Source organism: Pseudorasbora parva, chromosome 10, assembly GCF_024679245.1.
Source record: "Pseudorasbora parva isolate DD20220531a chromosome 10, ASM2467924v1, whole genome shotgun sequence".
Lineage (NCBI taxonomy): Eukaryota > Metazoa > Chordata > Actinopteri > Cypriniformes > Gobionidae > Pseudorasbora > Pseudorasbora parva.
The window spans coordinates 27,788,880-27,811,899 of NC_090181.1; the positions used below are offsets into that span (position 1 = coordinate 27,788,880).

The 23,020-nt window shown below is 38.1% G+C and overlaps 1 protein-coding gene across 1 annotated transcript in view; it reads left to right on the plus strand.

The window, feature by feature from the left end:
* The window catches only part of adck1 (aarF domain containing kinase 1), a 191,419-nt gene that overhangs the window by 95,647 nt on the left and 72,752 nt on the right, over nucleotides 1–23,020 (plus strand). Inside the window, exons 5-7 of the mRNA XM_067455740.1 lie at nucleotides 6,291–6,449; nucleotides 8,343–8,501; nucleotides 12,620–12,736. Of these exons, the coding sequence (XP_067311841.1) occupies nucleotides 6,291–6,449; nucleotides 8,343–8,501; nucleotides 12,620–12,736 (435 nt within the window). The remainder of the gene's footprint in view (nucleotides 1–6,290; nucleotides 6,450–8,342; nucleotides 8,502–12,619; nucleotides 12,737–23,020) is intronic.

Consider the following 23,020-nt stretch of genomic DNA (forward strand, 5'->3'; position numbering starts at 1 on the left):
ACTCCAACAAACAGCTGGTAGGGACTACAACAAGGTTATTCACGGCTTGGTGACATCACTAAACCTAACATTTACATAAACCCTGCCCTAGAATGTCATAAAAACAAGATGACAAAATAAGTTATAACCATAATTAAATTAAACTATACATGTTCTTTCTCCATGCAGCATATATTCTCTGGCTCTGTGCATCTTACAACAGTTTCCACACGAGTGATTTATAGATTATCATGACAGAATATGCTAATCAATGACTTGAAGATAGTTCAACTTCACATCAGCTATATAAATTCATCAATTAACCATTCAGAAACTTCCTGTTGCATTCTACATGTTGTCACTTCTTATTTTGAGTCTCTCCAATGTTGTCTGTCAATTGCTGACCGACCTGCTGTGCTGTTATTTGAATGGGCTGTCTATTATTGTGGTAGCAGCTATTTTAGATAAATCGGACTACTGACAGCTAATAAAAACAAAACAAATCTTGTTTTCATATTTTACATGATGTTCAGACATTCTTATTGTATAACTGTGGCTTTCTTTGTCAAAACCTGCAAAACCTATAGTTCTAAGGACCTTTAACATCCATGGATCCTTTCCATTGAAAAAAAGGTTATTCATAGTAGAAAAGCTTTCTTTAGATTTTTAAAATGTGTGTCACAATAAGAAAAATGTTTTTTCTGAAAGGTTCTTTCAGAGGGACCCACAATGGTTCTTCTACATTTTTAAGATGTGGTGTGTATGGAAATTATACTAGATATATAGTTTAATGGCAAATTGTGTTAGCTTGACAAAAACTTGAAGTTTGAAGGTTTTACCCTAGATGACATAGCCAGACCCTATTGTACCTCATCAGACATCCAAGTTATCACATAATAAAAAAATAACAAATATATATTTTTAGCATGTTTTGTATGCTCCTATGTTTTACTATGTTGGTAGGCATTGCTAGAATGTTTTATCATGCTCTAGCATGTTTTAGCAGCTTGTTGGGTGTTGCTAATATGTTTCTAACATGTTATAATATTTGAACATGTTGCTATGTGTTGGTAGCATGTTTTTGCATTGCAGCTTGTTAAAGGGGTGGTTCCGTGTTTTTTTTCTAGGCTTGATTGTGTTTATGGGGCACAGTATAACATGTCTTAATACTTATTTTTTTAAAACGCAGTATTTTTCTTATATTTGACCTTTATTCCACACCGCTGTCTCCACTGTCCTTTGAACGGCTCATTTGCTTCCTGCTTCTATGAAGCCCATCCCTCTGAAAAACGCAATGGTCTTAGATTGGTTAGATGGCCAAATGTAGTTTCCTGTATTTTTATTGTCTGAAGTGCCAAGCACAGGTTGTCGGGAAATGCCACGGCCCGTTAACATTATGGGCAGAAGTCACATCTGCGGTGACTAGCAAGGGTTTATGATGCTACCAACCCAGGAAGAAGCTCGTTGTAGTCCAAACCGGCCATTTTTGTAGGCAATAAACTGCCATAACTTGAAAAGACAATATCTCCGTTTGCATTGAACTTTCAGCGCTGTAACTTTCCAGATACTGTTTATGCTCAAGCAGCAACATTACACACTAACTAAAGTTAAAAAAGTGAAATCGCTTGCAACCACCCCTTTAAGTCAGAACAGCCTAAATATATTTAATGTTGCTTGAATAAGCCAGAGGAGTCATGCAATGAGAATGTTTTCACCCATGAATGGAAGTCAAGGGACTTCGGGCCTGTTTGCAGGTTTGGTACGGGACATCCATTACAAAATATATAGAAACCAGTATATATGCGGTCTCAGAAGAATAATAATTTGCTTAAATAGTACATCAGTATGTTGGCTTTGTCAAGCACAATACTTTGTGATTAATTTACAATTTAAGGACATAGGCCAGGAGGTCCTCTCAAGCTAAAGTGTACTAATTTCTGCTCAGGATATGGAGAGTCTCTGTATTTCATAATTTATAGTGTTGTAAACTCTGCCAGGAACTGGCAAAATCTGAATCGTGACAAAGAAGCTCTATTTTTATCTTGTTGTGTCACTAAATTAGTTTCACATTCAGAGAAGCAGAACTCGGTATGTGCTATTCACAGCTCCTTTATGGTTTATGTTGTTTTGCGTGCTTCTCATACTTACTATCCTGGGTGCTGTCCAGACTTCAACAGGCTGGATCAGAACCATTTGCAGGGCAAATTTCTGGATGAATGCATAAGGTGAGAAATGTTTGTTTCTCAACGGTTCTTCACCTGAGACGGCAAACCCTGGCATCACGCCTCTCTCTCTGGAGAGAGAGTCCGCCCCATGCCGCTCAGCTGACACAGATGGCAGAAACCCAACCTGGACAATGATAAAATCCACTCACTTAGTCATCAGACATTTCAGAGCTTTTCATTCCATTTTCTTTATTCCGTTCTTGGAATTTGGCTGGCGCCAAATTGGAGCTGCCAGTTTTGGAAACATTGTGAACAAACAAAATCTTTAATGCATGAACTTGCCATTATACAGCTCACATAGTTTTAGATTTTACAGCAGCAGATGAGTTTCATAAGCTGTTAGTTCATGACACGACCTGACTAGTGTGATTTTGTTAGCATATCACTGAGCAGCAGCAGCAGCACCCCCCCCCCCCCCCCCCAAAAAAAAAAGAGACACACACAAAACTAGGTAAATATGTATAATTTAGCAGTATAGGTTATATATATATATATACAGTCCCTGACAAAAGTCTTGTCGCTTATCTATTTTCTAGAAATACCTGATATTAACCTGACTTTTAATTAATTAATTGGTGTTAGAAATAGCTCATATGAAAAGCTAAAACCCTCCCAAATGATGTTTAATGCACTGAAATAAATATTGTTCACAGAAAAAATATTTATCATTTAATCAAGACAGAAAGGTCAAATTTTGGCAAGACAAAAGTTTTGTCGCCTATACAGAAATTGAACAAATTTACTGCAAATACAAAAATATGTCAGCAAATTAAGTTGTGGTGCTGTGAGATCCAAATTTAATATCTTGTATGACTTCCATGAGCTTGAAGGACTGCATCCATGCAGTTTGGCGAGGATTCATACAATTTATTGATGAAGTCATCAGGAATAACTGAGAAAGCAGTCCTGCATGCCTCCCAGAGTTCATCAATATTCTTTGGTTTCGTCTTCCATGCGTCCTCTTTCATCTTACCCCACATATGCTCAATGATGTTCATGTCTGGTGACTGGGCTGGCCAATCCTGGAGCATCTTGATCTTCTTCGCCTTGAGGAACTTTGATGTGGAGATGGAAGTATGCGATGGAGCACCGTCCTGCTGCAGAATTTGGCCTCTTTTATGGTAGGGAATATAAGAGGTAGCTAAGATTTATTGGTATTTTAGACTATTGATGTTGCCTTCCACCCTGCAGATCTCTCGCACACCCCCATACTGGATGTAACCCCAGACCATGATTTTTCCGCCACCAAACTTCACTGTTTTCTGGGTGAATCTTGGATCCATTCTGGCTCCAGTAGGTCTCCTGCAATATTTACGGCGACTGTGGTGTAATTCAACAGAAGATTCATCTGAAAAATCCACCTTCTGCCACTTTTCCAGCGTCCATCCTTTTAGCAGGCTGTGGGCCTTGGCAAATGCCACACGGTTTTTCAATTGTATTTTGTTTAGTGCTGGCTTCTGGGCACTGATTCGACCATGGAGGCCATTTCGAGACAGAATCCGACAAACTGTTCTGGTTCACACAGGGACTTCAGGTGACCAGGTCTCGTGGAGCTCTGCTGCAGTGGAAAATGGGCTGGCCTTGGATTTTCGAGCCAACAAACGGTCCTCTCGAGGAGTTGTCTTGCGGGGTCTGCCTGACCTGGGCTTGTCAAAAATGTCTCCAATCTCTTCAAATCTTTTTTTTTTATCCTCTGTACTTGACGCTGAGACACATTGAAGGTGTCTGCCACATCAGCAGTGGATCTGGTCTTCAGCCTCTTGATAATCAAAACTTTAGTCTCTGGGTGAATCTTAGGCATGTTTGCAGAGGTCTAGTGGCAGTTGATGTGAAGGTCTAGCGTACTGGGGTTCTTTTTATACACACTTGAGACCTAATTGATCCATTATTAGTCACAGGTGAAGCTCATATGACAAGGTGACAACACTTATGTCTTTGCAAAAATTGACTCAATGGGCTTTACCAAGCTGTGAATATTAGAATACTTTTTGAAAGTTTAGTTTTTCACTGAAACATTATCACAAAAGCTGGTGGGATTAAAATGAGCCATTTCTTGTAAAAAAAAAAAAAATCTTGATTAGAAATATATTTCAGCGGCACTTTAGGTCAATTTGTACACAAGCGACAAGACTTTTGTCAGGGACTGTATATATAAATATATATATATATATATATATATATATATATATATATATATATATATATATATATATATATATATATATATATATATATATATATATATATATATATATATATATATATATATATATATATATATATATATATATATATATATATTATTGATTTCTCTAGTCTCTGCCCTCATCCTGGATTTTAAAAAAATCGCCATGCTCATCATATATGACTGTGGGTTTGCCCTATACATTGAGTATTCATGCAGATATTGGGCACTGATGTATTGCAGTAGTGCAATTTTACCTCCTACAGTTTGAGCACCAGGAGCCTACGATTCTCAAGATGCACACTTCATGCAGACTCAAAATTTGTGCCTTGCCATTGGATTCAGTATTTGACACTTGGCAGCTTTGAAAAGAACAACCGAATTTGAGTTGACCTTCATCTGGCACACTCTCGTTCGTTTTCGGGAGAGGTTGCCTGGTGACGTTAATTGTATGAAATGCTGGGATTTCTCTGCACTCAATGTTGAAAGGTATGCCATCCCTCATTTTTTAAACACACATTCATCATTTTTGTCTCTCCGGGAGCAGTGAAACGCATTTGGAAAAGTGTTGTTTTGGAGTAGAACAGCTTGATATTCCTTTTGGAGCATTTATTTATGGTTAACTCCTCTTGTGCACACACCAACGAGAAATTTGTCACTTCCTCTTGGCATTCCCTTCCACTGCCCCTGTTGTGTCTGTGTTGAATATTCATTGCAGTTGGCATCGCAGGAAAAAAGTGGCATACTGATCAGTCATGCTATTTTTCACCAACCACATTTACAAGATGCCCTGCTTACACCCTGCTCAACATAATTTCCCCTGCTGTTATAACTGAACTGGCAATTAAATGATTTGTTCCTTGCTGAATATCATATTTCTTTGTAGTCAGTATTTACTTGTAGTATAGCACATTTCGTGGCAAATGATGCAAAGAGAACCAACACGTTTGAAGAGGCTGGGAATGTTATTAAGATAATTTTATTGCACTTTAAGTATATAATCTTGTTTTTATTGATTTGTGTGGTAAAGGATTTTGGCTGGTAACCAAAAAGTTGTTCTGGGCACTGGTTTTCTTTGGTTACTATTACATAATATTGAATATATAGATAGAATATGTAGAATTGGATATGTATTATATATTCAATTAATAATTACTTATGCATGATTTCTTTTTTATTTATTTAATTTAATTGTAATATTCTAAAATAAGGCTAAACATACAGTACACGTACAATTCCCTCTCCTAATAGCTCCTAATTTCACCCCAGAGTGTACTTTAAAGCTACACTATGTAACTTTTCCGTCCGCTAGAGGGTGCCTATTCAAAACAAAGGCGTAGTTTGATGTCGCCAAATTTCAGCTCAGCTTGTTGGACATGTGGTCTTCACCTCACAGCCGGTGGAAAAGAATTGAGATAGGACTCGGGTAAAAATCAAGTTTCATGAATGTGATTATTAATGTTACTGTAGTATGAAGCAGAGCAGGACCGAGTGTTGAGGGAGCTGAGCAAGGCAGGACTTTTATTATGACGGGACGGTAACGCAGCTCTGTTTATCATATTAGATACATTTAAGTGTGTTTAAAATGATGTTATGACGTTAATATGACGCAATTGTCAGGCGACTACCTCAGACGTCCCGGCTCCTTGGTTAAAATAGCAATTTTCTCAGATTTTACAAATAGCTGGAAACATTTGGGATATTGTAAGAACTCTGGCCAAGCGTTTTTTGGATATTTTACTGCTAAAATCCTACAAAGTACACTTTTAAGTTTTGATAAAAGTACCATTTAAATGACTCCCTGCTTGTTTTTCATTGTCAGAACACCTACAGCATTACAATATGATACTGTCCTTGCCTCTTTCCAGTTTTCTAACCTTTAAACAAAATTTCCTCTTCAGCTCAGCGATCTTTTCATCCAGTTTGACGAGAACCCTCACGGGGCCGCCTCCCTCGCTCAGGTCCACAAAGCGGTACTTCCAGACGGGAGGACGGTGGCAGTGAAAGTACAACATCCCAAGGTCCAGCGGCAAAGCTCCAAGGACATTGTTGTGATGGAGGTAATTACAGAGGGAGCAGGGTTGCCGATGGCCGGCTTCTGATGCCTAATTCACACGCTCTGTCATTGTCACACGCCCATGTATAGCTCGATTCGTCTAGGGGCCTATTCACCTCCCATTAGTGTTTAAAAAATAGAATCCATCATTCAGCCTACAGGTTTATTCATTCATTTATTGCAAATAGCCATTTGTCCATGCACCTACAATTTCATTTTGTATCACATATAATTACTCAATTATGGCCAAGTCTTACTCAGAGTTTTGGTTTAGAGTTCTGGTAAGACCTTCGTTTAAGAACATAAATGAAGATATTTTTGATGAAATCCGAGAGCTCTCTGACCCCTCAATAGACAGATATTTAATTACCACTTTTAAGGCCCAGAAAGGTAGGAAAGACATTGATGAAATAGTCCATGTGACTCCAGTGGTTCAGCCTTAATATTATGAAGCGACAAGAATACTTTTTGTGCTCAAAAACAAAGACAAAAATACATTTATTCTATAATGTATTCATGTCTGTGTCAGCCCACTACGCTGTTGATGTAGTAAATACAGTGCAGCGCTTCCAAGTTATGTCAGAGCTATGCCAGAACGCCGGCTTACCATTGGCCAAAGCTGTTCATGTGAGCATCCCGACACATGCTTGTGATGCTGACACAAACTGCTCAGGAGACTGACACAGATGAGAAGAAATTGTTGACAAAGTTGTTTCTTTGTGCACAAAAAGTATTCTCGTCGCTTCATAAAATTAAGGTTGAGTCACTGGAGTCACATGGACTTTTTATTGATGTCTTTCTTGGCCTTGAAAGCTTTTATTAAATAGCTGTCTACGGAGGGGTCAGAGAGCTCTCGCATTTCATCAAAAACATCTTAATTTGTGTTCTGAAGATGAACGAAGGTTTTAAAAGTTTGGAACGACATGAGGGTTAGTAATTAATGACATAATTACAATTTTTGGGTGAACTAACCCTTTAAAGGAACATTCTGACTTTTCGGGACTTTAGCTTATTCACTGTATCCCACAGTTAGATAAGTCCATACATAATATTCTCATCTCCGTGTGTGCCATAACACTGTCTGACGCACCCACCGCTAGCTAAGCTTAGCACAAAGACTGCAGGTAAACGGCTCCAGCTAGCCTACTGCTCAATAACTGGCAAAATAAGGCCAACATTTCCCTATTTACATGTTGTAAAATGTGTAGTTATATTGTGTACTAAGACCAACGGAAAAGGAAAAGTACCGATATGTCTAGGAACTACATTCTAATTCCTGCGTAACAATTCAGGAACTTTGCTGCCGTACCATGGGTGCAGCGGCACAATGATATTAAGCAGCGCCTGAAAATAGTCCCCAGCAAGCTCTCTGTGCAAGCAGGTTGTCACATTGGTTATGTTGATGAAAGTCAGCCTATTTTCAGGGGCAGCATAATATCATTGCGCCTGCTGCACCCATTGTAAGGCAGCAATGCCTGTTGGATATGGACTTATCTAACTCTGGGGGAAACGGTGAATAAGTCCCAAAAAGTCAGCGTGTTCCTTTAAAACTAGTCTCACAAGTTTAACATCAATTTATTTTCTTTAAGACTGTTCATAACTTTTTCAAATTAGTTAGATAAAAACATGCCCCATGACTAGTGGGTCATACTAGATCTTAGGACACTGTCTTAATATAATGGCTATGTTTATGAAATGGGCTTCAGTTTAATGTCTTCTACAGTTGTGCAAGTTTTCATATTCCTTCCAGAAATTTTAAGATATTTAGCACTTTTTTTGTCAAATGAAATGAAATAATAAAATAAATGAAATAATGAAATTAAATGAAGTGAAATAAAATAAAAATCTTGATCAGACCATGCAAAGTATAACTGTGTGTATCTGTGTCTTTCTTCAGGTTCTCCTTCAGGTTGTCCACTGGTTGTTTCCAGACTTTGCTTTTATGTGGTTGGTGGAAGAGGCCAAGAAAAACCTGCCTCTGGAGCTGGACTTCCTCAATGAGGGACGAAATGCTGAGAAAATAGCAGACATGCTCAGGCAGTTCAACTTTTTGAAGGTTTGTGAAAGATTCTCTGAATGTGGCATTAGGAAAACCAATAAAAACATATTTTTTATTTGCCAGCGGCTATTTGCATTATGTGTAAATACCAATAAATGCTATTTACACTTTTGACAGATACATACGATTTGCACTTAAGTATTGTTGTACATAAACAGGATGCAATAATAACATAGAGTGTAAATTATTATATTTATTAAAATTATTAAATGGATGCCGCCCTAAATGGGACAATTAAAGCCCTCCCTACACCTAACCCTACCCAATAAATGCTTTTATTATTATTAAACATTTCGTTAGGCACTTTATTTCCACAATTACAACATTTCTTAATTTTTATTGAAGGTAAATGTCTTTCTGATGTGATATGTGATGTGAAAATGGAGAAGATCGAAGGCAAAAGGCAGATTCGAAACCTAGAACCTTGAGCCGTCTGCTTTACTGACTACGCCACTGACATTGAAATATACGCATCTTTGTTTAATCTTGTTTGGCCCAACCAGGCATTGTTAGCAACTAGATTTGGATTTGGCAGATTTGGCAGCAATTGGATTTTAAATCTGAGATCTTAATGTCTTTAATGACTTCAGGTTTTAAAATAAATGATGGTGACTAGGGTTGGGTATCGTTTGGGTTTTTTTGGATTCCGGTGCCAAACCGGTACTTTTAAAACAGTACCGTTGCCTAAACGGTGCCTGAACCGATACTTAAAAAAAAAAGAGTCACAAAACGAAAATGGCTTTTCTTTAAATTTAACAAGATATTACAAGTTAAAGTATTCTTAAATATATATATATATAGATACAAAACACAATTTACTTAAATTTACAGTAAAAGCTAAGCCACCTAACCCAACAACAATAGGCCTAACACTAAATAACAGCACTAATAACAGCAAAGTAGTCTGTAGTCTTGGCCTGCTACAAACCAGCTTCAGTTCAGCATTATTTTGCATTAATATGACCATATTCTCAGGCTAAATATTTTAGAACGTGTCACCCTATTGTTTCCATGGCAACGCGTCTTGTTTCTCACATGACACAGCTGCAGCAAAAGCGCTGTATGACAGCTCAGCTGTATCGGTTTGAGTTTTTTTCTTTTTTATTCAACATTTTCACAAACTTATTACCTATGTCATGAGCTATCTTATATTCTGATTTTCAAATACCGGTAGGTGTAAGTAAATGTGTTTTGACATAATGATCATTAGTTGATTTATAATGCGCGATGGGTGCTGTCATGTTAGTTTGCGCCTCAGAGAATCAGATCTGTCGGATTTACATCACGTAAATTCATCTTTGTCTCACGAAATACATGAAAGTAAGTGACCGCTGAAGTCAGAGAAAAATAGAGTAAACTATATAGTAACTTATATAATGCGTGTCTGATATGAATAAAACAGTCAAAGTATAACTATCAGAAAGGAGTTATTGCCACTTCCATAGACATCAGCGTACTTTTGCTGCTACTTATGTGCATTTAAATGTCTGAAACCTAAAATAAACATGATATGGTTGAAAACACTGAATCGTTGTAATATGTGTCGAGCGCTGAGCGTGTGTGTCTCTGGCTCAGCACAAACTAAAGCTCGAAAGCACGTTTGATGGCACCGAAATGAGGAACCGAAATCTGTGTTCTGATTCGGTCCGGTACATACCGGATATATCGGTACCGGTGCTATACTGGCACTGGGTTTCGTACCCAACCCTAATGATGACTCTGCAGCCAGGTTCACATGTTCATAAGTAGTAAAAATACTTCCTTGAGGTGACCAATTTTTTTTTAAATATATTTTGCCTTAAGAGTAATGTGCCCTTCAAGGCTGCACGAATGCCATAAAAAAATGAATGGGAAAAAAATTGCATTTCAGCAGCACTACAAAACAAAAAGATCACACTTTTTTGACATTTTAACATCTTATTCTGAGAATTTTGTCAACTCTCAAGTGAAGCAAGTCACATTACAAGTCCTACCTAAACGCCATAATAGCTTTAACTTGCACTTTTTCACACTGTCTCGGCTAGACGCTATGTATCAGAGTACCCTCATATTTCTCACCTACAAAAAAACCTCCTAATGCTTTACCTAACTTTGCAAGGTAAATAATCTGTCATAACAACTGCCAAATGCTTCCAGGCAAGTCCCCTTTTCATTTTTAATGAATAACAAAGAGACCTGGCTGCCCCTGCGGGGTAATGAGAATTGCCTGGGTTTACACCCGCAGATTTGTGCCTCTAATGCACACTATTAGCTCTGTCAAAACGTTTGACAACGGAGCACAAGCCGCCATGTCAGGAATAAATCCCTAGCTCTCCGCATCAGCCTTTCGCCCTGTAAAACAAGCATGATTATACAGCAGCGGCGGTGTGGCAGAGTCGTAAGCAGTTCAGAGCGTGTGGCTGTACCACAAGGCTGAAAAATGGCTCTGTTTATATGGTGGTAACGGAGGGATTTTTTATAGTTGGTGTTCGTTTGATAAAGAGAACGGAGAGGAACCAGCCTGAGAGAGTGTAGCCGGTGGTGGTGGCAAAAGCCAGGCCTTAGTATCAGGTAGAGGGAAATTATCAAAGAAAAAAAGTCTGTAAATCTTCCTCATTATGTGGAGAAAGTTTTTTAATTAGTGAGACGAGTTGTTAGAGCGATGCACTAGATAAGCAGTGATGTTCAGGAACAGGAAGCTTTCGTATGGAAGAGGAAGGTCATCTGAAGCATCAAGAAAGCCTGCTGCTTTGAGCTTTATGTGCAGATTATAGCTAATTTTGAGCATCTGGCATTATCCGTCATGGAGAATCTTATTGCTGGAGCCCATTTTCTCTGTCACTGTCAGGAAGTACAGATAGCGACTCTCAGCAGGGTGCAAATTGGCGATTTCGGTGTGGCTACTTATACTGCTCGCTCATAGTGCACTGTCTATAACTGTATTACTGGTGCTTGATATAAGTCAAGTGTCACTACAACTCTCGTTTATACTTATATTACTGAATTTGACCAAATATCTGACATTATGTATTCAATTTGAGTTCATAATGTGTCCAGTTGAACACAAAATAGAAACCACATAGCAATGCTCTAAAAACACTAACAACTACAAAGTAATGCTCAAAAAACCTCAACTCCCTATCAATCGCATAGCAGCACTCTGAAGGCCAATTCACACTACAGAAACAGATGCCGACCAAGTGGACAATCACCAGAAAACAGTCTGTCACTTCTCAGACATTCCATGACCCAACAAATGCCTACTGAACATGTTCAAATGGTTAAAACGAGAGCCAACCAACGCCAAAAGAGGTAACACACTGATCCAACAGAACCCTATGAAGTGCCTGCATTGACAGATGTCGATAACAGTTGTGAATTGGCCTTAAAACCACTCAAAACACCCTTGCAAGTGCATTAGTAGCAATGCTTTAAAACCATTTAGAACTCCTAGCAACCGTATTGCAATGCTCTAAAAAACACTTGTGATGGTGCACACGGCAAATTTTTGAGCATGTTGCCCGGCAATATTACTGAGTGATGTTACTTTGGCACTTTTCCATTGAGAATGGGCAACAAATGTTTATCTGGATACTTTAGATCAGTCGTGGGCCCTGCATCTCACCTTGTTGCTCATTGCCCAGCAACATTGCTCAAAAAAGTTACCCAATGTATCATCACCTTTACGGTGCGTCCAAAATCGCGTAATGTCTTTGTAGGTCCTACATTTAGCAGGTACTATATTTGAACTTGAATTGACCGTTACAAATAAATGTTATATATTCTATGTAGTATTAAAATTGGTATTATGAATGAAATTTGGACATATTGCATCCGCCATGTTGTTACTGTCACGTGACCTACCAGTGTTAGTTGCGTCGCTTCACTGCCATTCACAAATCCTCTCCAGTAGCCTCATGGGATAGTAAAATGTCCATCGAGTTTGCACTTCAAAATCTCGGCGGAAGTAGTAGGTCATCTTTTCGCGTACTGTATTTGGACATACTACCCTCTTGGCATACTGTTTTTCCCATACAAAATAGTGAAGTATTTGATTTCAGATGCAGCATTAGAACACCCCAGGAACCACATAAAAAAACAGCTGAGAAGCTTTCCTTTCTTTTGTTTTCTTACAGATCCCAAAGATTCACTGGGATCTTTCCACAAAGCGCATTCTAACCATGGACTTCGCAGAGGGCGGTCAGGTCAATGACCGGGAGTACATGAGGAAACACGGCATCAATGTCAACGAGGTAAGAGAAGACACCCTTATCTCTTCGTAACTCCTAAAACAGAGCATCGGTTCTTCAGAGACACTCTGAGCTGCAGTGCAACAAACGGCACTTGTCACAACTCAAGATCGCTTAATCAGTAATTTCTCTATGCTGATGTTAATTTGAGCATGGAAAAGTGTTCCGGAATGCTAATGAAGCAGTCACGTTTCCTGCGACGTTTGATGCCATGGGTTCTGGAAGCTTTGAAGACGTTTCTCTTTGCCCCGTTCCGAGAGGCTCTGACACCGCAGAAATGGAGGCTGCTTGGTTTGATGAATTATGCCTCTCAAATTTCATTTCATTTTTCTAGCCCTTAGCAGATGAGCACTAAATTAAATCAGGCTCTTTTTCATATTTATATCTCAGACTGTTTTTCCGTTGCGGCTGCAATTTATTCTACTCCGCCGCTTTTGTCAGCACAAGGACTCGCCACGAGATCGAGCGCCTTTTTAATTTCGCACTTTCGTTAAGGTGACTCGTGTCTCACGGTGAATGTGGTTACACACAATGGCTTCGGTTAGAATGGAGGCCCTACAGAGTGAGCTAATCTGTAGTTATGCGGGGCCGGGGGATGACAGAGAGATGAATAAACTGAGGGAGGCGACTCTTGTGAGGCCCGGAGGATAACAGAGAAACGGATGCTAATGGACTATTGATCGATGGGCCAGCGTCTGTTCACACAAGGATGTTTTACGTCACCATTGCCACTGCATTATCATTTTCTTGTTATTTGATGATGGTTGAATAGGGTAATCATTTTGTTAGCTTGCTGCAGTTTTTAAAAAATAATGAATTGATGAAAAGAAGATGAGTGAACTTCACTCATTCAAATCACAAAGTTTGCAGTGCTCTCCTCTAGGGGTGGGCGTTATTATACAAAAATCATATGTAATGGTATAAAGTTTATATCACATCGGTATTAAAATATACACACAAAACTAACCAAATTTAAGCTGACACATGACAGCACTCAGGCCAAAGCAAATTAGCAAAAGACACTTCTGCATCATAGATAGTGAACATCAATCATGGCATTTACAGCAAATGTGCATAATAGTCGCTGAGTTGGTACATTTAAACATTGACTAGTAGTTCTGCATTCTACTGTTTTCTCAAATAAAGCTTAACAAACATAAAACAGTGGCATAACTTGGCGGAAATTGTCATAAACTTGGTGATAACCTCCACCCATTTAGAGGGTCAATATGATTGGTCAGTTTTGCTGTCATTTGAAATTAGTCTTGGTGTGCTATTGCTTGGCCCTCTGTAGTTTTTATTTATTTATTTTTTGCAGTATTTACATGGGTTGTAACAATGCAGCAACCTCCCGTTGTCTCTCTTAAAGCCAATACGGAAGTGACTTAAACAGCAGTTCATTGACTGGCTACTAGGGAAAGGCTTCAGAAGCGAGCAAAATCTCACTGAGCCTCATGTTAAAATGCCCAACTTTACAGCAGAAAAAAAAAGCATGTATACAGCCTGGTAAAAATTCTAGTTTTGGTCTAAATGGCTAATTTTGCCCTTTATGACAACTGTGTTTTTTTTTATAACGCATTTGTTTACATTATATAAAGCCTTAAAGTTCTGCATAATTAAGGGCGTGGTCACTTTGAGTGACAGGTGGATTGCTGTTTATCCTCTGTCTGTTAGTCATCGCGTCACCTAAGCTCTGCCCATGTACCGACATCATGGACACTACATCCATATTTTTTCTACAGTCTATGGTTGTAACTAGTGGCAAGTAATTGCTCGATACTGCATGTGTCAAATGCCTGTGTACGTGGACAGGTCGTAAAAAACGCTTAAAAAAACAAAGTATACTTTCGTCTTAAATGGAGAAAATGATCGTCTACACAAAACAAAACAAACAGAATAAGCAGATTTTAAGGGTTTATTTCCTCAATTTATGAATTCCAAACTCCAGAACTGATGACTTTTACAATAGTTGAGCTCTTTCTATCTATCTATCTATCTATCTATCTATCTATCTATCTATCTATCTATCTATCTATCTATCTATCTATCTATCTATCTATCTATCTATCTATCTATCTATCTATCTATCTATCTATCTATCTATCTATCTATCTATCTATCTATCTATCTATCTATCTATCTATCTATCTATCTATCTATCTATCTATCTATCTATATATATTTTTATATATATATAAAATATATGGTATTTGGTATTATGGTAAATGGACTGCATTTATATAGCGCTTTTATCCAAAGCGCTTTACATTTTTGCCTCGCATTCACCCATTCATACACCGACGGCGACATCAGCCATGTAAGGCGCCATCCAGCTCGTCGGGAGCAGCTGGGGCTAGGTGTCTTGCTCATGGATACTTCGACACTTGGTCAGGTGGAACCGGGGATTGAACCACCAACCTTCTGGTTTGTAGACAACCTACAAGAACCACTGAGCCACTGCCGCCCCATTGGCAATATATATTCTGGTCCTCAATCTGATTGGGTAAGAGGCTTTTCCTGCCGTGCGATATTCCCCAGTATCGTTTCACCATTCACCATATCGTTTCACTCACTCCGCTTGAATTCCTTACAGAGAGTTTCATGGTGCACGAGCAAATCATCATAGATTTTACACATACTACTGTTACTCTATCCCGGAATGTAGTTTTAAGAGTTTTTAGGTGAGAATGCAGTTTTTAATTTTATTTAGACCTCAGATATCAGCTGTGCTGTTGTACAGCAATATACCGCACTGCTTGTGTGATATTGTTCATATATGTATGTTCATTCTCTCCCTCTTTCTGATATTTTTTTTTCTTTTTTCTCCATATGATGAAAGTCCATTATAGTCCAATATTATTCAAAATATCTTCATGTTCCACAAAAGAAAGAAAGTCATGCAGGTTTGTAACAAAGTAATGGTGAGTAAATGATGACAAAATCAAAATGCGGGGGATTTATAACTATCACTGATAATAACCGTTCTTTACTTTAGGTCGTTTGAATTACATAAGCAGTCCTAGTGGTAGTCTTGCTTACAGTAGTCTCCTCAAAACATTTTCTATATGCTCCATCCTGTTCACCCAAATATCAGATCTTGTTCATTTCACAATTTTAGTTTTCACAAACTTTCACAAACAGCAACCTTCATCATATTCCCAGATTTCATGCATCGCTCTTCCACGGACGAGAGGGAAATATGGAAAGCGGCAGTGAGATAGATGAAGAGATGTTTAGAAGCGCAGAGTGAGAAAAAGACTGCAGCCGCTGAAAGCCGCGCGGACGCGCCGGCTTTTGTTAAATGACTAAATGGGATCATTTTAGCACCTGCTTTGTTTGTGTCACTCTGTCATTATATTTCCTCCGACCTGTTTTGTCTGTCTGAATTAATATGCACATTTGCTGCCAGTTTGTTTTGCAAAGCTCGCTGAGGCTTTAAACGGCAACCTTTCCTTATCGTTGTACACCCAGGCGTCAGTGAGCCTGACAGACGGGTAAACACAGCCTGAAACCGGTCTCATAAGCCACCGAGCCATGCTTAAAGGGCACGCACACCTTTGAAAGACGGAGGAGGGAACGGTCGGCGGGTGGATGGCACATCAAGCATTTATCACACCCCCCTCTCGCTCGCACTTGCACGTACACACGAGTGCACATAACATTTATTTTCCTTTACGCGGTGTCACACACAACCACTGCTTGGATTTCTTCTGCCAAGCAGTTTTTCTTTTTCTTTGCAGATAGCGCGACGGGTTATGGGCGGCACTGATTAACTGATGTTCCCTGGCACAGTGTGGCAAATGAGGGTGCGTTTTAAAAGAAAATGTCGTACAAATTTTATGCAGAGCTTGAAAATGCAATCAAAGGGCTCGGTTCATCAGACTCATTTGGAGTGGAGCAATTTAGCGAACGCTTCCGCTTATATTTCCCCTCTCTCGCTTTAATGTGTCGCCGTGCGTGCGTGTACGCGTCTGCTTGCGAGTGCGTCTGAACGCTTTAAAGAGGGTTTTAGAGGTTTGGGGGAATGAAAGCGATCGTGGTATTAGCTAGTGTGCCACGTGGCCGCTCAATGGGGCTTTGCTAAAGAGACGCTCTCCATTGGAACAGGTTGAAAAGGCAGTACAGCCTGCTTGCTTAAAAAGACACTTTATTTTGAAATTGCAGAGCTGTGGGGGGTTAGCAGTGCCGGTGGGAAACAGAGCTGGAGGCTGCGAGAGGAAATGAGTCTGCTCTCTGGAAGGGCATCGGAGCAGCGGGACCTGAAGACTATGGAGAGCATATTTTTGGTGCCTTAAACTGCACCCACAGTCATGGTTTTGCATGAAAAGCAAACTGAGTGCTTTAAATTCAGGGAAACAGAGCAGAAATGAAATATGTTTCAAAATACAAAGTAGACCCCCAAAAGACACTTAAGCCACTCAACTTCTTCACCATACTTCGAAATATAGTGACATGTCTTTACTGTGTGTATATACATATATATATATATATATATATATATATATATATATATATATATATATATATATATATATATACTGTATATATTTTTCATATATACTTTTCATAACTTTTAAGATTTTTGGGTTAAACTATCCAAAAAAACACTAGAACAATGTTATATATTTTGTTGACTTGTGTACTTACACTATCCCAAATGTTTCCAAGAATGTTTAAATCCAGAGAAATAAGCAATTTTAACCAGGACACGGAATGTGTCCCTGCGTGCGTCAATGACATCAAACCTGCACACAAAAACTATTCTCGTCGCTTCATAAAATGATTGTAGAGCCACTGTAGTGAGATGGGCTTTGTAACGACGTCTTTAGTGCCTTTATGGGTCTTTAAAGAGGAAATGACATTGGTGTCAATGAAGGCCTTTCTGAGCCATTGGATTTCAACAAAAATATCTTCATTTGTGTTCCGAAGATGAACGGAGGTCTTACGGGTGTCGAAAGACATTAGGGTAAGTAATTCATGACAGAATTTTCATTTTTGGGTGAACTAACCCTTTAAAGACCGTTGGATTAAATAAAATAAATGGTGTAATGTGGTCAAGACATGCCTGGAAGTACTTTAGCACTATGTGATTATCTTGGAATGTTTGACAACCAATCAGAAATGAGCATTCAACAGCCCTGTTGTTGTAATTATACATTTATTATATTTTTACTGTAAGTAGGCTTTATATGGATGCTATCCTTTCATTATTTGCCAGTTTGTTTATCACTGAATCCATTCGAATAATAACTGGACACATGCTAAGTTTATAAGTGCTATTAAATTTCAGTTTGTTCGTTGGAAATCCTGGCAAATAGGGGAAGACCCTTTGGGAAATTAACTGTGTGAAATTCCAATCAGTGTTAGATTTCATAGTGTCATTGGATTTTGTGGCTCCCAAAGCTATGTTGACAAATGTTAGAATGATAAATTGTGGTGCTGTGCGGAGCTGTATGTGCATATGGACAACAAATGTACATTTTGTGTGGTGGTAAACTGATTGTAAATGGCTGATTGGAGGGGGTGAAAATACAGTTAAATTAGTTTTTGCTTTTTTTGCTTATAGTGAAGATGTAATATTTAAGCCAACCTAGTTTGCTGGTTTCCCAATCTGGCCAGGCTGGTGTTTTTCTGGTTTAGCTGGCTGGTCTCCAAGCCTTATTGTTATGTCAATATGAAACACTGTCTGAAAATGATAGAAAATGACTTAAGTAATTGCGTCCACCATGGTAACTTAGTGCTGCAGCCTCTTTAGCTTACCGTAAAGAGGTCAAGATCAGTCATCCTTTCTCCCTGGAGACCCTCACTTCCCCTCAATCTTTCAATCATCGCGTAAATGCCCTATTGCACTGTCCCTTCCCCTTTCGCTCTATTTCTTTCTTGCATATAGAGGTCATTGGTTCGTAATTTCAGTCAGAGGCTACAGTTTTACACTCTTTTCATGCGACAGAATTGAGTACTTGATAGTTGACACACATAATATAGAGAACACTGAGACTAATCTGTGAATCTGTACATTCTGTTTTCTCTCTCAGAGTTTGAGAGTACATTTATATAATCACTGCATGCATAATGTTCCTCCCAGAAGCGGCCAGAATAAGTGATAATGATAAAAGTCAACGCTATATTAGCCAGCATCACAGACGATCCTGCCCTCCGTAACCTCGACCGTTCCTCCTGCAGTACTCATTAGCTGCCGGTCAGCCTTTACAATGCTCACAAAAGTAAATAAAGCAAACAGAGTAGCCAAGCGCTTTATCAGGGCCGAATACTGGCTCTGGCATTAGCCAATGATGATGAGAGTTATTAGACAGCTGATGAGATAGATACAGAACATAATAAATGATGGAGTCTACCTCTGAAAATGGATAGAATTATTAACTGGCTCTGGCATCTGCGAGCTTCTGTGTGGGAGCTGGCGTGTAAGTAATCAAAAGATTGATGATGGCTGGAATGGACTTTTCTCTCTGTGTTCTGCCAACGTGCACGGAATGTCGGAACATTTTATTATTTTCTTTACTATCCAGATCTAGTAAAGTGCAAAGACGCTGTAAATTAGCTTGAGCAAAGGTAATCTCAGAATGCCTTGCAACAAGCTCAGCGCAAAAAAGAGAGAATATATCCAAGTAAAATCAAGAGAAATGTTAGATATCTTTATTCAAAAACTAAAATGCTACTAATCGTATGTATGTATGTATTATTTTATTGCAATTAACAATACATAAATAATTATTTATATTTCAATCAAAATATTTATTTATTTTTATTAAATTAATAATAAAGAAAGAAAATATATTATATTTATGATTTATTTATTATTTAATTTGAAAATCAATGGACCGAACCTAAAAGATAAAAATCTGCATTTTTAAATAAAAACCCATTAGCCAAGGCCATTTTTTTCTTTCTTTTTTTTAGAGGCTAGCATATTTGTCTTTTTTGTATTTTTAAATGGCAACAGCATGATGAGGCATTGAGGCATTTTTCACCGGTCACTGAGAGTTGAATAATGTTCAACTTGAGATAAAATGCCACACTCATCACAATCACTTTTTACCCAGCCGTCCAATTACAGAGAAGGGGCGGGACAATTACCACACCGACCAACAGTCACATTCTTCTTGTACAACAATAACAAACTATAGCAACAATCACATCTATTCATTCAAAACATCTACGTTACATTGTGTCAACATTTTTATATTCAGAAACAAACTATTAGCGAAATAAGCTGTAAAAAAATATTTTAAAAATAAGTTACCTGGTTGCCCTAAGATTTTGAGTTACTTGAAATGAAAAATTTGAGTTAATACAGTGAACTTTTTTGAGAATCGACAACCTTTATTCAAATATTATTCAAATATTTTGTGAGAATATTGGGTAATTGTGTTATTTATTTGTGTTGACGGAGTGACAGAGTATTTTCATGATTTATCACATTTTGGTAGCACTTTAGTATGTGGAGCACATATTCACTATTAACTACAACTTTTGCCTCAATAAACTCCTAATTTACTGCTTATTAATATCTAATAAGGTAGTTTTTGTAGCATTTACATTTAGGTATTGGGTAGGATTAAGGGTTGTAGAATAAGGTAATGCAGAATAAGGCATTAATATGTGCATTAATAAGTCTAATAAACAGCCAATATCCTAGTAATATACATGGTAATAAGCAACTAGTTAATAGTTAATAACTGAACCATAAAATAAAAGGTTATCCAAATGTTATATGTGGTTAAGATACGATAATATTTTAAGTTTCTATTTATTAAACCAATTTCCTTCATTGTATCATCTCAAGTTTTTAATTTCATTAAATGCACAATTTTAAGGCAACTAGGTTTCTTACTTTTTTAAGTTAAACCAACAATATTTTTTCACAGTGTAACAGTTCTGCGGACATTCCGTATCATATATTAAGGTCCTAGTTTAAAGATCTGAGTGCATGGCGCAGGTGCACTTAGGGTGTGTCCAAAAAGGGTTGTACCTAGTCTCTTAATGAGTATTAGGTGTGTTTTTGGTGTAACGTATACTGACTGTCTCCTCTCCACCAATCAGCTGGTGTGTAGTGGGCGTTCTGGTGCAATATGTCTGCCGTCGCATCATCCAGGTGGATGCTTCACATGGTGGTTGAGGATATCCCCCCTTCCATGTAAAGCACTTTGATTACCCAGAAAAGCGAATAACGTGCTTCTAGCTTTTTTTACTGTCTATGGCTTCTAGTAAACTCAGAAGCTGGCGAACGGCGGCGGTCTTTCGAATCAGCTTTGACCGCAACTCTGGAAGACTTGGAGTTAAGCTTTTCTCTGAGAAAAGAACAAAGAACAGCACTGAAGTCATTCTTAAGAAGGGAAGATGTGTTCGGAGTTTTGCCGACCGGATACGGCGAATGTTTAATCTATCAACGAGCTCTGCTTCACCTTCGTTGCTCTGGTTGGTTGTAGCGCGCAGAGGGAGTGTGAAAGACAACCGTTTATCCCGCCCCTCGGAATGAGCCCTGTCAATGGTGAGTTTCCAGACCAAACATCTTGATGTGGGTCTGGCTTGTCAGGCTAGATAGGTCCCATAGTGTCTCAACTGGAGAAAAAAAAACATTGCGCTACCAAAGCATTCTCAAGATATTGTAAACTAGCATTATGTCTGTCTATTTAGGGTGTTTCTCAATCGGAAGGCTGCATCCTAGTAAGGTTCCATATCTTAGCTGCCACTTCATCAAGCTCAATGGAATGTCGTCTCAGTTTGAAGGATCCTTGAAAGGCAGCCTTCGTTTTACATCCCTCATTCAGCTACGCACTTACTAGATCACTGAGGAGGACTCTAGTCTATACAAGCCTCCGAAGGACTGAACTAGGAAAGACACAGCCTCACTAGGATGCAATCTTCTGTTTGAGAAGCGCATGGAGTGTTTAAATCCCATTGGGCCAAACCTTGTGGGTCAAGCAATGTGAGGAATTATCTATATTATCAGCAGTGATTCCTACATCACAGTGAATTGAGCGCTCTTTAAATAGACACATGAGCCTTTGGGCTGCTTTGAGTGCCCTCCTCTACTCTACGAGGTCTCTGGAGGGCCCTGGATCTGTTACAGCATCCATGCTGCTCTGAGAAAGACTGAGTGTGGAGGGGGAATCAACCCTGATGCTATGTTTGCCTAAATACTTACTTAGTGTTTTCCTCTCTCAGAACAAAATCAGATGAAATTGGAAAAGAATTACAATATTTATAATGTTTTCTGTTTTTATTTTAATTTTGACCTTTTTAAAATGGATAAATGAAAGATGACAGGAAATGATGAGAAGAGGAGGGAACGGGATGGAGTGAGCCATGGTTTTGACATTTTGGGCATGTTGTTTGTCAGTGAATTATGGGTTAATATCATGTATAATAATTGTACATACTATCCATGGACACTGCACAACACTACACATTTTTTGAAAGAAGTCTCTTATGCTCACAAAGGCAGAAGTAAATCACTAATATTGTGAAATATTATTACTATTTAAAATAGGGATGCACCAAAATTAAAAAAAATATAATATAAGAATAATTTTTAAGTATTTATTCTTTTAAATATGTATATATCAAGATTATTTTTTGTAATAATATTGTAATATAATTGTATTAATATTGAACTTTTTAATTATATTTTATCATTTTATTCCAAAATAAAACAACATAACCACAATTTTATCGAAAGTAAGACTAAATATTAAATATCAATTTATATGTTTCCTCTTGTTTCCTCCAACAATTTTCGACGTCTGAAATTTCGGTGCATCCTAATTTAAAATAAATATTTTCTATTTGAATATGTTTTAAAATATGTTTTATTCATGTGATAGCAAAGCTGAATTTCTTCAGTCTTCAGTGTCATATGATCCTTCAGAAATCATTCTAATATGCTGATTTGCTGGTCAAGAAACTTTTTTTTTTTTTTGTGATGAACACAGTTGTGCTGCGTAATATTTTTGTGTGAACTGATACATCTTTTTGCAATATTCTTTAATGAATAGAAAGTTATAAAAGAACACCATTTATTTTAAATATAAATAGTTTATTTGCAATTGATTTGACTTCTGAGGCCGTGTAACCGTTTAATGATCTATACAGCAAAAGAGAGCAAGAACTAAGCAAATATTGAATTACTACATTAGTAATTTCTCACTAGAAATTACATCAAAAGTGGAAAATGTTGGTAAAAAAAACTCACATTTACACACCAGCAAACGCGACTTTCGGACACCAACCTTTTTTTGTCACAGAATGGAATGCACATGATTGTGG